Consider the following 13,946-nt stretch of genomic DNA (forward strand, 5'->3'; position numbering starts at 1 on the left):
CTCCTACTCCTCCTCCTACTCCTCCTCCTACTCCTCTTCCTACTCCTCCTCTTACTCCTCCTCCTACTCCTCCTCCTCCTACCCCGCCTCAGCAACCACCGCTCCACCCACCACTAACCACAAGTCCAAGTACAGCAGCAGCAACCCTAGAAGCATGAAAAACAGCACCTTCAACCACCCCCATCCAGCTCTCTATATCCCCCCCGTTCGACCGCCTGGCGGCTTATTCGGTTTCACATCCGTCAGCCGCATGGAATCCAGCTGGATGGCCAATCCACCACCTCCTCCATTCGTAACGACGAGCCAAGTGGTATAAACAGACGAGGGAAGTGGAGTACCAGGAGGAGAGACAGGTTGCGTTCGCTATTCTCGTGTTTTGCTTGAAGTTTTTTTCAATTCCCCAAATCAGACCCATAATATATAATGGTCGTGTTGAAAGCGGAGCAATAGGAATGGAGAATCATTATTTCTGTCATCCTATCAGCTCTGGAGTGGTATCACGCTACTGCACATTACTCCTTTCCCCTGAAGAAACCACCAGTCACCTAGTTGAAGCACCCGAAAGAGAAAAATAAGAAAGGCATAGCCATGCTGCCCCTATCCCAATTACTAATCTCCGCCTGTTGCTCCATCATCAGCCAATAATCAATTAGCCTGTAATGCTGCATCGATTCCGCTCGTTCGTACTAGACGGCCTGCTCGCCGTACCTGGTAGCTCCGACGGGCCTCCTGTCAATCGAATGGTGAGCAGCTGTCCCCTCACCCACAACCCCACCATGTGTGCCACGACCGTTGGCAGCACCATGAGCAGCCGGGCCGGTGAGATCGCCAGTCCCAGCGGGTATAGTGCCTCGAGGGCCGTCTGCCGCATCAAACGGAGCACCGCCCCATGCGCCGCCGTCATGCTCTCCCCATCCAGCCTTACGAGTGAACACAGCGGAGTGGAATCCGTCATATGTCGAGGGACCGGCGCCGTAAATGAAGGGTGAGTGACGAAGAAGGGGAATATGGTTGACTAGATAGACGGGTTAGATTATTGCCTAGCAGAACGACGGAAGGTCAACTTACAGCGGAAGTCCCAAACCGATGCGTACACCATGCGGTACGAGGAGAAGGCAAAGACAGTTCCGATGACTGCTCCGGCGAGAAGATCGTACCAATTGTGATACTCATCGATGGTGAGTGCTCCAGCGATCAGACAAGCGCCGAGCAGTGGTGCATAAAGAGCGATCAACTTCCACATGGCGGGATGATAGTTGGAGAAAACCTTCAACTTTGCGTTCAGGTAGAGATACAGGAAGACAAAGCCGGCAAAAGCAGCTGTGCTATGTCCAGAGGGCATTGACTCGAGAGCATCGTTGATCTCCTTCTCATCGCCAGTGCACACTTTCCGGTCGTACATTATCTGGCGGTATCCGTTGCCGGACGGGAGACTGAAGGGCGGAACCTGCGGTTTGCAAACGGCGAGGAAGTGCGGGCGCAGACCTCCGATGAGCCACTTGATGAAGACCTGGAAGACGGCGGCCGAGATGAGCGAATAGAGGAGACCGATTGTGGCATTGTTCAGGTCCCAGAAGCTCCGAACACGGATCTGGCAGATGAGAAAGACTGCGATGGGGACGAGTGCAGCCAGGAGAGCGGCCGCCCAGATGGGAACGATCTCGTGCCTCATAGGGTAGGCGAAGTCGGGATAGACGACTTCCCCGTCTTGGAAGGTGACTGTTTGCTTGTTAGTGCTGAGATGGTCGATAACGTGCGGAGACGGCTAGATCAGCTGCCACCGAAGAAGAGTGCACACTTACTTGGAAAGCTGCGGCTCGGAGCGGGCTTTGCGTGGTAGACGCCCAAACCGACTGCGCCCATGGCGGCCATGGTGACAATGTCCAAGGCGGTGGCCTTGATCCATTGGCCGAATGTCGGGCGAGTGTTCCAAGCCGGGGCACCCGAGGCGGTTGTAGCGGCGCCATGTCGACGACTGAAGATGCCCGGCTTCTTCTCGTGCGTGCCAGTTGCCGTGGTGGTGTCAGCGTCAATGGGCGCTGCGCGCCGATTGAAGAAACCCATGCTGGTTTGGTGAAGGTGTTGATGATGGTATGGTGAGAGGGAAGATGAGGAAGAGAGGACGTTGAAAGGTTGGCAGAGTTATAAAGAAAAGGTGCAGGTGGGAAGAATGACAATGTCGGGTGTCAAACAAGGCAGGAGCCAGTCGAATGTGAGGAAGGTGCAGACCACACAGCAAACGAAACGCTCAGGTGCAGGCGAAGACGACAAAAAACAACAACAACGGTTCCCTTTGGTGCTGTGGTAAGAGAAAATGCTCGCCTCGCCCTTCCCTCGTCCTCTACAAGTATTTGTACTCTGTACTACAAAATGCGTCATCGCTGGTCGCCCATTATTGGTGCCGCCGTACTGTGTACCCTCAACAGGCACGACATCATTCACCCTCCCTGCTGGAGTGTGTCCATGTGCTGTGATGACGATGCAAGCCACAAGCAGGCTCGCATCCCTACTCTTTCTCCAAATGCAGTTAAATGGACGGGTTCCAGAGCATAATCGCAAGTGAAAGTCGACGATTATTTCTGCGTTGGGCGGTCGGGTGTTGAAACAAGAAGTGGAGGATTACATAGTAAAAGCTTGGATAGATCCACCTCCAAAGCTTGGTTGCGATTTTGCGACAACAACAGGAAACGGTGACACAACGGTGCTCTGCTAGCGCACGGGTATCCTTCGTGTGCCCTGTTACTTGTACAGGGAGTGGATTCGGGTCCCGAATACTGCAGCAAAATGCATCATTACACAGTATTCTCCAATGATGCTTTGCGTGATTCTCCCTGTCAACAGGAATCGCGTTGTTGCGAAAACGGGCCGCGATGTTGATCCTGACGTCACACAACAACAGCTCCTTCACCCCTGGTCCGTGCGACGGTGTACCACAGTATCCGGATTTCTGAATCACCACGATTGGAACCAATAGGACACTCCTGGAGTATTATAGTGTTACCGGCAAGCCACTTGCTTCGGCGATCCACGACATCTGCGGTCGCAACGGTCAAGGTCCCGTTGATGTCATGCGCAGCCAGAGCGAGAAATCCTCCCTCTCCCTGCTTGTGACCAGATGCCGTTGAACCAGGTCCTCCCTTTCAAGCATGCTTCTTGGGGGGTTTAATATGCTGATACGGTGCATGGACAACGCAAGCTGCGGCTCTTTTTCATCCATTGCCGGTCGCCGGACCACTCATATACGCCGGACTCCAGTATTCGTTCTCGCCTGCTTGTGTATCCACCCAAACCAAAGAATCTGCCATCAGGTCTTCAACGACAGCGACGGCGCGGGGCCGGTCCCAAGAAAGGTTGAGCTGCAGCATCGACACGGTCACGTATCCGAGCACTTGGATGGCTTCTAGAACGGTGCTCTGGTCCGTATTCAGCTCCTTTGGCACGCTCCTGATCAGACTCCTGTGCCCAATCTTCATGATGGAGAAGCACGATCCAAGAGGCGAAAGCGACTCCACAGCTCTTGTGATGTCGTCGTCTGAGACCTCCATGCCTCCTCCGATGCCGCGCCCGCGCTGTATCCGTTGACGAATCTCAGCTACAGATATCAGCCCGCCATTCTCAGCCCGAGTTGCGCGGCACTCTTCCACGATGAGCACACCGAGGTTGAAGTAGAAGTCGTTGACGGAGCTTCCTAGCATTTGAGCCCATATACTGCCACTCCCTCCATCCTTGCCCTTCTCTCGGTGATGGCTCGATGCGAGAAAGTCGACCCCCAAGGCACTGCACATGCGTGCGAATTCGGCCCGGAAGGCAGGGTTCGCTCGTATGTCTTTGGCATGCGTGACGGCGAAGTTGTGGAGTAACGACTGGAACACCTCCAGCTGGGTGCTGAGCGATTGCTCGCTCTGGTTCCGTAGGGAGGCGCCGTGCGAGGCATATTGGGAGGAGGCGATTCGGGAGCTCGACAATGACGAGAGACCGGGTGTACGGCGCGGCCGGTCCATGATGGATGGTCTTTGGACGTTCGGGCAGGAGACGCTCTACATGTGTTTGTAGATATACGAGGCTTCCCGTTCTTGAGCTGCGGCTTGGAGCGCCTTGGCATGCTTGTGACGTGGGGTAACTAGTGGGGTCTGTGGCGTTCGTTCACATCTCAAACCCCCATCCTACACCAAAGGTTACACAACAAACCATGCGTACCGTCACGACTTATTTTTGCCCGCTATAGGGTAGCTTGAGAAACGCCCAAACGGCCATCTCCACTAGCTGACATCCCCTTCCTTCATACCTGACGAAGCCGCAGGAAGAGCTGAGAAACACCCGTCACAAGCGAAAGCCTCGGATTTCCCCATTTGGTACTCAACATCATCGACTGTTTGATGCCCTTCGCCGCCTTTCAAGATTCTGCGCCACACCGACCTTGAGGCGCTCTTCCACGTCTCCATGGACCCTGCAATGCAGACACATTGTGTGCTGCTATTGAACTTGCCGCCATCTGCATTGGGAGGCATCGACTTACTCTCCTTTACGACCACCCCCCGCTTCCGAGGTGTCAAGAATTTGCCTCCTGGCTTGCATTTCTTGTTTGCCTCCAGTGATGCAACGGTTTCTGTACGGCACGGTGCCTGGTTTTACGTCTCGCCAGGGACTGGTTCACCGCAGGTTTTCATCAAGAAATGGGATCCGACGACTGAGGATCTGGTAGCGGAAACTTCGCAGTCCGAGGTCCTACGGTGGAAAGCGAATTTGGGAAGTATATGGAAGGATGGGTTGACGCCGTATCGGCAAATTGTCTCATCAGATTCGAAAGAGGAGGGTGAAGCAGTGGAAGAGAGTCCAGACTGGGCAGAACTGACTTCACGAATAAACCCTTCATTGCTGTCTCGGATTACCGGTCTAAATCCTGATCATTGGAGCTTGTCATCCGCATCTTCCGCACCGCAGGACTTGGAAAATATCCCCGGCCTCGAATCAAGTAACAGCTTCTTACATCCTGAGAAGGAGCTGAATCTCCTACCCATAGACCTAAAACGCACATGGAGATTGGGCGCAACAGGAAGCGAGCGTACCGAAGCCGCCCAAGACCGGTCGTGGGCATTGGGCGACCTCATCGAGAACCACTGCAAAGCGAGGGATCCTCGAGGAGGAGAAGACGAAGTGTTAGGAGAAGTGCAGTTCTGCTTTCTCATGGTCCTTACGCTCAACAACAATTCTTGTCTCGAGCAGTGGAAACGACTGCTGACCTTACTATTTACCTGCCAGAAAGCCGTGAGAGAACGAACGCACATGTTCGTCGAGCTATGCAAAACCCTACGATTACAGTTGTCGCACTGTGCAGATATGGAAGCGGGCATGTTCGACCTGAACGAGCAAGGAGGTGGCTTCCTGAAACCGCTGCTTCGAAAGTTCCGTAGAACCTTGGAGGAACTTGAAGGAGATTGGAAGAAGCGCTTGGTGAAGGAATTCGACGAACTGCAGGAGTATGTCAGAGACGTGTTTGGCTGGGAACTGGACGACTCCTATGTCAAAAGGGGGATGCTGGAGTTGGAGGACGGGGAAAGAGTCGAGATGGAGGTCAATGGAGCGGATGAAGATGACGAGAAAGGCGAGTTCGCCCCATTGGTGGTCGACTTGACACCCACGCAGATGAAAGAGCTGTATCCGAGTGGCAGTGAACACCAAGAGAGCGGTGAGGAGGAGGCAGACGCGGCGGATCTGGAGGATATGGACACGCGCTACTGAAGACATCAACGAGGGGCGACGGGGTCATGCAGACAGGCAATTGATTTGATCTAGAGACCAGGTTGGAGTCGTTCCTACGAGCCTACTTCTCCCCCCATCAGCGGTGATGGTTTTCGAAATGATCACGTCTTGTCCACGGGCGACCCCGGCAGCACCTTTTCCAACACCAACGGTTTTTGGCCAGTGCCTCAGTAACCTATGCCACCGAGCGGGCGCAGCGATGCGGCACAGAGTGCTACCGCAGCTGCATTGCCCGTAGAAAATCAGGCCCTTCGTTATTCTTTCGCCTCTTCACAGCCCTGGGCCCGTCAGCCGTGTAGATTCATAGCCTTCTCGCATTTCTCACGTCCCCTCTTCCCGAACATCACCACCAGAAATACCCCGGCGTATTGATGACGGCCCTGCATCTGACGTAGACTACTCATCCGCCCCGCGTCAGCACCACATTCCGCGCGCCCAAAACCTACATATATACATGTAGAGCAACCGTGTCATAGTGCCAAGTCCGAAACAGCTATGGGACGTACGGTCTGCGGAGCCACGCCATCGCGGCGGACCTCCGTAGCCTCTCGCCTTGTGTTAATTCAATGAATAGGGAAAAGTGATTGGATCAATGACATTTTTACGCGGGCGTCCGGTGATGGTGCTGATGCGCTGGGCTGGGAGCGGGTTCTCAGATTTCCAAGGTTGACTTCTAACCAAGACTGCCTAGCGTGGCTCCGCTTGCAGCGTTACACCCTCCATCTGGCGTACACACGTACGGTGGTACACTGCTCCGAGACATTCAACCCTCGAAAGGTTGATATATAATGGAGGTGTTCGCCAGCCTGAGGGGTACGCCTTCGTACCTTGCCATTTAACGACCGCTTGAAAATATCGAAGAAAAAGGGAGGAATTCGACGCGTTCGGCAACTTTCACGTCTTTGTTCTCGAAGTCTTTTGCATCTACACCTGGAAATATCAACGTTTAATCGAGAATCATCAATTTCGCATCTCGCTGTCTGTACTACACCTACGTGTTCGAGTATACACATTCTTTACGTATACCAACTTTATGGAGAAGTCATCAGGTAGGTTCTCCCCCCTTAGGCATTCGAAGCAACGCATCACCGCTGGCCGCCTGCATCGCACCATCTCCCCGTCCCTCCAAACTTTCCCAGTCACATATACCTCGTCCCATCTCCCTCTGTCTCACTCCACCCACGCCTCAGCGGCGCAGTCCTTTCACCTCTTCCCTTCCCTCCCATATTTGCTAACCAACCCCCCAGCACCAGCACCAGCACCAGCACCAGCACCAGCAACCCCCTCCCACCCACAAGCACCACCACCCATCTACGAACAGCAATCCACCAAAATGGCATCACCACCACAACCCATCCCCATGCACCCAGGCCCCCTGGGACCCCAATCGGCCTACCACCAAGCCTTCCAAACCGCCACGCCGCTCATGGCTTTGAACCGCGGTCCCGCGCCCGCGGATTGCCCGGCGTGCGGATGCAGGAGTATGACAACTGTGCAGTTCGAGACGGGGAATACGACGCAGTAAGTTTATCCCTTTCCTTCTCTTATCTTCTCTCCTCCCATCTTCCCCTTTTCCCATAAATCTGGTCATGCCCCTCCGATCTTCTCGCCCCAATTTTACGTCTCCCTAGCGGGTCGATCATACTGATAAATGGAATTCCAGCGTCTGGGCCCTAGCCCTCTGCATCTTCACCTGCCTAGGCTGCATCCCCTACTGCATGAACTCCCTCAAGGACGTCGAGCATCGCTGTGGAAACTGCGGCGTCTTGCTGGCGACGTGGCATCGTGGTGGGGGTACGGAGGTGCATTGTCATGTTTAGGCATGGGCATGAGTACAATGTACCCACTACGAAGTCGGCCTGGGATAGAATATGTGTGTAGAATAATTCATGAACTGTGGGCGGTAGTGGGATGGGATACCCTGGGTGAAAGCAAGTAGGTAGCGACTTGCTGTCCGAGAAAAGGGCTTTGGCCTTAGCCATTCTTTGGAATATTCGTTTTTTTTTTCTTTCTTTTCTTTCCCTCTTACCTATATACCCTCTACCATGGAAGAATACTTCTTTTTTAATGTGCATTTGTTCGTAGAAACGTATCCCAACAGTACAATTAAAGTTATCGTATCCTGGATTGTGGCTTCAGCCCTCCCGTTCTTGCACCTAAGGCTTGCACAATGACTGGTCGGCTTAATCGCACGACAGGTTTGTGGCTGTTCCATGCGTAGTGCGGCTGAACAAATGCATCGAGTCTACATATCCCATCAACTTCCTCTAGATCCCTTAACACCATCCTCGCTTGTTTGATACAGTATACTCCCTCCCTATCGACATGCAACAAAATACATACACATATCTACACACCCAATACCAGCACCCCGACCTCGTCTTGTTCGTCCACTCACCCCGCTACCACAAAAACTCCGCATTAATCATCCGCGGCTCCTCCGCATCCTTCCACGTAATCTTCTGCGCCGGCAACAACCTCCGATGCCACATGCGCGCAAACCTGCGCGCCGCAATCTCCTCCTCAAACTCCACGATCCACCGATTGTACAACCGATTCGTGACAAACTGCTTGAGATTCGTCTCCGCACTGCGCGACCACGGACCCTGGGAATCAAGCTTGATGGAACCGAGCAACGGATCGAGCGACGACCAGTGGTCGCCGTTGGCAGCGCGCGGATTGGCCGAGGATACAGCCTGGATCTTGGTGTTCACATTGATGATGTCGCGGAGGCGATGGATGCCCTCGGAGCCGTTGTGGAAGGGCCAAGTGAGGCCGCGGTCGTACGCGTGGCGTTTGAAGGTGTGGTAGAGATCGTCTCTTGAAGGCTCCCAGCCTTCGATATGGAGAAGGACCTTCCATATGGGCTGGCCTTTCGTGCCGACGCTGGGAACGATAGGTTCATATCCGCCTCGTTCAATCAGCGCCCGTAGGCTCGGGTTATATGGTTGGAGGAGCATGTGCAGGGTTAGTTTGAGACTGGTAGGCTTCAGGAAGTACGTGGACAAGACTTTGTTCAGGTCCTCTCCATCCTCCAGCATACCCTTTGGGGGTGGTATTGCCGAGTGGATAGAAGACGGCTCATGGAGCCCGGCCAGCTTATGGAGCCGAGCAGCATTGTTCTGGTACGCTAAGGCGGATTCGGGGGATTTGAACAGCAGGTAGTAAAACGGTAACCGCTCAAGCGTTAGCGGATCTCTTCCGGGAATTATTTTGTCGAATTCGCCATCGCGTATCCATGATTCTATATGCTTTCCCTTGGGAATCAGGCGTCGGAAATCGGCTTCTGTGAGCTCGGTGCTACAATGCACAAGCTGAAGAACGGTAATGGCCTCCTGACGTGTTCGAAAGGATTCAGTGATACGCTCTCGGGCTGTCTTTGGGGCTTCGAGGTAAGTAGGCCGGATTAAGGGAACATCCTTTGGGAGATCCAGTTTTGGAAAGGGATTGTTGCTGGTGTAATGTGGTTGCGCGTAAGTCGTGGCTTCTGGAAAGAGCTCTTCCAGGAGTGAGGGGCTGTCGGATTGCGGAGCGGGGCGTTCCTTTGAAGAATCGTTTCCGATTCCTGGGTCGTCCACGTCACGAGGAGAGTCGAGAAGCTCTTGTGGTTCCTTTTTCCGGGTCTCGTCCGACTTGGTATGAAGCTCGCGTACCAGCCGTACGTACTCCCCTCCCGACTTCTCGAATGTTGACTCAGCTTTCGTCAGTTTCTCTGTGTTGCTTACAGTCACCGGCACTGAATCCATGGGCTTCGGGATCGTGTAATTCACTTTGGGGCGTTGTGTATCGAGGGCGGCTATGGCGTCCTCTAGCTCCAACTCCGCCTTCAATAAAAGACTTTCAATGACAATGAATCGAGGCCTTCGTCTTGCAACCCCTACGTACGCTTCAGACAAGTGCTCTTTGAATATCTCAACCTTCTCATTGAGTGAGCGTTGCAAAGGGGTGACTCGTGTAGAATTCATCTCGCGCAGCTGACGACTTATCGATATTAGTCTGCTCCCATTGAGCTTGATCAGATGTCGGGCGACGTTCAGAACAGACACGGGATCATCGGTCCCGAGACCACCTCTAACTAGGGTCGCGTTCTCCGTAGCCTGGGTCGCTGCGGGTATGCCTGTCGGAGGTAAGGGCGGCGAAATGTCTATGGTAGGGGGCGGGGAGGGCGCCCGCTGAACTTGTCCCGACGGTTCTGGGCGGGACTCTCCTAATGGAAGTGATCCCTGTTTCGCAACTAATGCCTCCTGCAAAAGACGCACTTGCTCACGTAGTTCCTTCAACTGCTCCTGGAGAACCTGATGTGTTCCTGTAGAAGTACCAAGCTCGGCCTCAGCCTGCGACGATTGAACATCAGATGGCTCCGTCGCGAGATGTTTTTCATCTTCCCCATGGTAGTCACCGCTGAGATCTTTGTTGTGCTCCGCTGGCTGTGCCCGTATTTCGTTGAGGTTGGGAACTTTTGCGTATCCGAGGTTCAAGCTTTCTCCAGGTGAGCTGATAGGAGCTCTAGAGACGGAAAAACGGTCCTGTTGAGAAGCAGTCTCAGGAGCTGTTGTTTGAGGCTCCGACTGTACGATCGATTCGGAAGAGTTCGAACGCTCAGGAGTGTGCCCAGCTGCATGTCCGTAAACCGAGCTTGATACCCGTTTAGCAAACGAGGCCCACCACCCTTTGCCTCGTGATTGTACTCGAGGTTGCTGTGAAGGAGTTCCGCGGTCTGTACCAATAGATATGTCAGCTTCCGTGCCCCGTTCTGGGTTCAAGGCATCGACTTGCCCTGAGCCTTAGAGGGCGCTTCTGCATCGTCACCGCGTCGGGTCGATAATGGGCGGCGGTTGGGCCCATTGAAGGCCCAGCGGGTCTGACAACATAGCCGCAGAGGTCGAATGCTGCGCTGCGGTGGCATCAATTGAATTTGGTAGGCCACATCGCAGGTTCCAACGCGTCAAGCCAGCTTCTGCCGCCATCCCCAAAACTGCTCTCCGAAGCCGAAGCCGATCAGGTCTGCTTAGTCAGAACAGCTTAGTCACAGTATTCTGCCCATTGCGACCGCCTGAACTTAGCTAAGTTGGGCTTGGCGCCACCAACCTGGGAAAAAGATATCGACAATGCATATGGCAGAGGTCGAAATCTACTTCGCCCTCATTTTCCAATGACGACAATTACCTACTTTACACTACGGCCATTAGAGCGTAATCCTCCGGGCACTCTTCTTGAAGGTGCTTTCCGCGTCCACCTGCCCATAAAGGAGCTTAAAGCTCTGAAGCTTTCCACTGGCGACCTTATTCGTATAGTCACTCAAAATGGGCCGAAAGGAATTGCTATTGCATGGCTTGCAAACCAGACAAACCCAGGCAATAAACCAATAGCAAAGGTTACTGATTTACTAAGGGACAAATACGGTCTATCTATTACAAATGATCGCATTGCAATAGAGAAAGTCGAGAACGCGGATGATGAGTGGATACCTATCAAGACAATCGAGGTTGGCTTTGAGTCTGGGGGCAGCCCAAGTGGATATTCTTCCACTGAAGACCTCCTTTTCTGGACGCGCCAAGCACTAGGTAGGCCATCCCACCTCACATTGATACACCAGTTCCTAACAAGAAGATGCAGCTGATCTTGAGGTAATACTGCCGGATTGTACTTTTGATGTACAGAGAAAGGGCCCCAGGACCCGCCCTGCAAAATCTCGCCTCATTGTCAGAAACATCGACCCAGTCCCAGACTTTAATAGGCCGCTTTATTTCGATCCTGCAACTTCTCAGGTCATCTTCAGCGAGGGAAGCTCGAATCTTTCCCTCGAGACAAAGCAGCTGCCGACCGCGTCCGAAAAGGTCCCTCAACTGAGTAGTGATGGTATTGGAGGATTAAATGACCACATTGGAACCATTAACCGGAATCTTCTGTTCCTCACAAAACATCAACCTACAATTAAAGATCAACACCTCCTTCGTCTTATTGGTCCTACGGCTTTCCTGATCCATGGACCGGAGGGCACCGGGAAGTCGATGCTTTTGAACCGACTGGCTCAGTGCGAATGGAAAGGAGTCTATAAAGTCGACCCGGCGTCCAGTTCAAAGACTCCCGGGAAAGATATCACTGAAGCATTTGAGAAAGCTCGTGAAAACCAACCGAGCCTTGTCCTGTTTGACGACTTAGACAAACTTCTTGGCAAAGGAGAAGCCCTCATATCACGCTTAAAGACGGAACTGGGCAAACTAGAAGGTGCTCGAGTAGCTGTCGCAGCAGCTGCACGTAGTGTATATGACATTGATACCAGTCTCAGAACCACATCAGGTTTCAAGATCGAGCTTGAAATTTTCCCTCCAAACGTGCGACAACGGGAGGGAATCTTGCGTCAGATATTAGGCCCGGATAGACCATTGGCGCAACTGGATCTGACTTCGCTATCAGAGAAGACACATGGGTTCGTTGGGCGGGACTTACTGAAATTGTGCGGACTAGCAATCAATCACCACATACAAGCAACTTGCTCCGCTTTACAACCCGACGACAACACATCTCTGGGTGACTTTTTACAAGGCAAGGAGTTCATCAGTCAGAGTGACTTTGTCGCGGTTATAGATCAAGTTCAACCGACTGTCCTGAAAGACAGCATCCTCGAGGTCCCTAAAGTCAGGTGGACCGACATTGCAGGACTGGGTCACGTCCAGAAACTGCTTGAAGAGATCATGATTCGCCCCATAAAGGTAATTCTCCCTGCTGCCTACTCCGAGAAAAGAACTGACACGTCAAGTTTCCTGACCTATATCTCAAATTTGGTGGGGCTGCCTCTCGCAAAGGGGTTCTCCTATACGGTCCTCCGGGCTGCGCAAAGACGTTGATCGCCCAGGCGGTTGCAACCGAATCTAACCAAAACTTCCTAGCCGTAAAAGGATCCGAGCTCATCAAGATGTACGTCGGGGAGTCAGAGCGCGCCATTCGAGATGTCTTCCGTCGAGCTCGCGCTGCCAAACCTTGCATCATCTTTTTCGACGAGATCGATTCCATTGGCAAGTCACGCGAAAAGTCCCAAGACAGCGGGCTGAACGTCGTGACAACCCTGCTGAATGAAATGGACGGCATCGAGGCCCTGAAGGAAGTATTCATCATTGGAGCGACCAATCGCCCAGATATCCTGGACTCTGCCTTGATCCGCCCTGGTCGCTTTGACGCTCATATCCACATTGGACTGCCGAACGAGGATGCTCGTAAACAGATCTTTGAGATCCACACAAGGAAGATGCCGCTTGCTGGGGATGTAGATCTGGGCATTCTCGCTTCGAGAACACAGGATTATAGCGGTGCGGATATTAAGGCATTGTGCTCTATTACAGGGGAGATGGGGATTTCCGATTATACGCAGAATCCAAGTCCCGACAACACACCGGAAATACGAATGTGTCATTTCGAACGAGCATTAGCCGAGCATTCACCTCACACCGTGAAAGAGGAAGCGGATCGGTACAAGAATTGGAGGCCTGGAAAATCCTTGAGCGCAATCTAACAACATCATTGGGTGATTTCATGGCTACGGGTTCCTTGCGCTTTTGCGATATCCTACAGTAGAGATAGGTTTCTCGGTAGATACCCATTTACGATCCCAAGGGGGCCTGAAAAAGGTGAACCCTATGATGGATTTTGAGACTATAGAGTAATACTGAGGCCCTATTGGCAGCATCATTGGACTTGTGAGGATGGGATATTGGTCCTCTACTTGACAGTACGGCACACGACCTATTATCCATCAGAACAGAACCCCCCGTCGAGTCCTGCATTAGCACAAGGGGGTTTCTTCCTGGTCCACATCTACATCCAGCTTCTCTTTCTCAGGCAGAGAGCTTGTGGAAGAATACACGATAGCCGCATTGAGTGGTTGCAGGGACATGGAGGGTACATCTTTTAGCCGCTTCGATGACGTGGATCTTTGGTCTTTCGAGAACTCCTGATCACCTTATGCCTCAAAATAACCCGAGGGCTGAGCCGACCGATGACAGCGCAGGGGCAATCTTGGATATTATGAATGTTGCTGGGGCTGACTACAACTGGCATCCTGCGTCGCTTGCCTCATTTCCGATGACCCCGTCAGACGAGCTGATGTGAATTGGGTCAGCCAGCAGGTGGTTCTACATTTTTCGATAGTCCATGGCCATGCGCGCCGTTGCCAGCGCCTTTGAGCGAAT

At 52.9% G+C, this 13,946-nt stretch overlaps 6 protein-coding genes across 6 annotated transcripts; 3 read left to right on the forward strand and 3 right to left on the reverse strand.

The window, feature by feature from the left end:
- Positions 1-190: 190 nt before the first annotated feature.
- EI97DRAFT_473105 (PAP2-domain-containing protein) lies at positions 191-2,064 on the reverse strand (the record flags this gene model as incomplete). The annotated part of the gene is made up of 4 exons (XM_033801873.1): positions 191-751; positions 803-1,015; positions 1,069-1,719; positions 1,803-2,064. The coding sequence occupies 4 exons, from the start codon at positions 2,062-2,064 to the stop codon at positions 687-689; spliced, it is 1,191 nt and encodes a 396-aa protein (XP_033659076.1). The 3' UTR covers positions 191-686.
- Positions 2,065-3,091: 1,027 nt separating this feature from the next.
- EI97DRAFT_32022 (EAP30-domain-containing protein) lies at positions 3,092-4,220 on the reverse strand. Its single transcript, XM_033794685.1, has one exon. The coding sequence runs from the start codon at positions 3,999-4,001 to the stop codon at positions 3,210-3,212; it is 792 nt and encodes a 263-aa protein (XP_033659077.1). The 5' UTR covers positions 4,002-4,220; the 3' UTR covers positions 3,092-3,209.
- Positions 4,221-4,440: 220 nt separating this feature from the next.
- Positions 4,441-5,739, forward strand: EI97DRAFT_438870 (uncharacterized protein; the record flags this gene model as incomplete). The annotated part of the gene is made up of 1 exon (XM_033799523.1): positions 4,441-5,739. The coding sequence occupies one exon, from the start codon at positions 4,441-4,443 to the stop codon at positions 5,737-5,739; it is 1,299 nt and encodes a 432-aa protein (XP_033659078.1).
- A 724-nt stretch (positions 5,740-6,463) lies between these two features.
- EI97DRAFT_32459 (uncharacterized protein) lies at positions 6,464-7,685 on the forward strand. Its single transcript, XM_033794713.1, has 3 exons — positions 6,464-6,809; positions 7,014-7,281; positions 7,424-7,685. Exons 1-3 carry the CDS (start codon positions 6,794-6,796, stop codon positions 7,578-7,580), a joined length of 441 nt encoding a protein of 146 aa, XP_033659079.1. The 5' UTR covers positions 6,464-6,793; the 3' UTR covers positions 7,581-7,685.
- Positions 7,686-7,784: 99 nt separating this feature from the next.
- Positions 7,785-10,722, reverse strand: EI97DRAFT_463853 (uncharacterized protein). The gene is made up of 2 exons (XM_033801386.1): positions 10,537-10,722; positions 7,785-10,477 (listed from the first exon to the last, which is right to left on the reverse strand). Exons 1-2 carry the CDS (start codon positions 10,664-10,666, stop codon positions 8,163-8,165), a joined length of 2,445 nt encoding a protein of 814 aa, XP_033659080.1. The 5' UTR covers positions 10,667-10,722; the 3' UTR covers positions 7,785-8,162.
- A 139-nt stretch (positions 10,723-10,861) lies between these two features.
- Positions 10,862-13,571, forward strand: EI97DRAFT_32525 (AAA-domain-containing protein). The gene is made up of 3 exons (XM_033794724.1): positions 10,862-11,324; positions 11,377-12,473; positions 12,521-13,571. Exons 1-3 carry the CDS (start codon positions 10,913-10,915, stop codon positions 13,268-13,270), a joined length of 2,259 nt encoding a protein of 752 aa, XP_033659081.1. The 5' UTR covers positions 10,862-10,912; the 3' UTR covers positions 13,271-13,571.
- Positions 13,572-13,946: the final 375 nt, after the last annotated feature.

Source organism: Westerdykella ornata (assembly GCF_010094085.1).
Source record: "Westerdykella ornata strain CBS 379.55 unplaced genomic scaffold EI97scaffold_1, whole genome shotgun sequence".
NCBI lineage: Eukaryota > Fungi > Ascomycota > Dothideomycetes > Pleosporales > Sporormiaceae > Westerdykella > Westerdykella ornata.

Coding starts and splice junctions, on each gene's coding strand:
- EI97DRAFT_32022 (XM_033794685.1), bottom strand. CDS start 4,001: ATGGACCGGCCGCGCCGTACACCCGGTCTCTCGTCATTGTCGAGCTCC.
- EI97DRAFT_32459 (XM_033794713.1), top strand. Junction 7,282..7,423: donor GAGACGGGGAATACGACGCA/GTAAGTTTATCC, acceptor ATGGAATTCCAG/CGTCTGGGCCCTAGCCCTCT.
- EI97DRAFT_463853 (XM_033801386.1), bottom strand. CDS start 10,666: ATGCCACCGCAGCGCAGCATTCGACCTCTGCGGCTATGTTGTCAGACC. Junction 10,478..10,536: donor AGCGCCCTCTAAGGCTCAGG/GCAAGTCGATGC, acceptor CTATTGGTACAG/ACCGCGGAACTCCTTCACAG.
- EI97DRAFT_32525 (XM_033794724.1), top strand. CDS start 10,913: ATGACGACAATTACCTACTTTACACTACGGCCATTAGAGCGTAATCCT. Junction 11,325..11,376: donor CTGGACGCGCCAAGCACTAG/GTAGGCCATCCC, acceptor AAGAAGATGCAG/CTGATCTTGAGGTAATACTG. Junction 12,474..12,520: donor TCATGATTCGCCCCATAAAG/GTAATTCTCCCT, acceptor TGACACGTCAAG/TTTCCTGACCTATATCTCAA.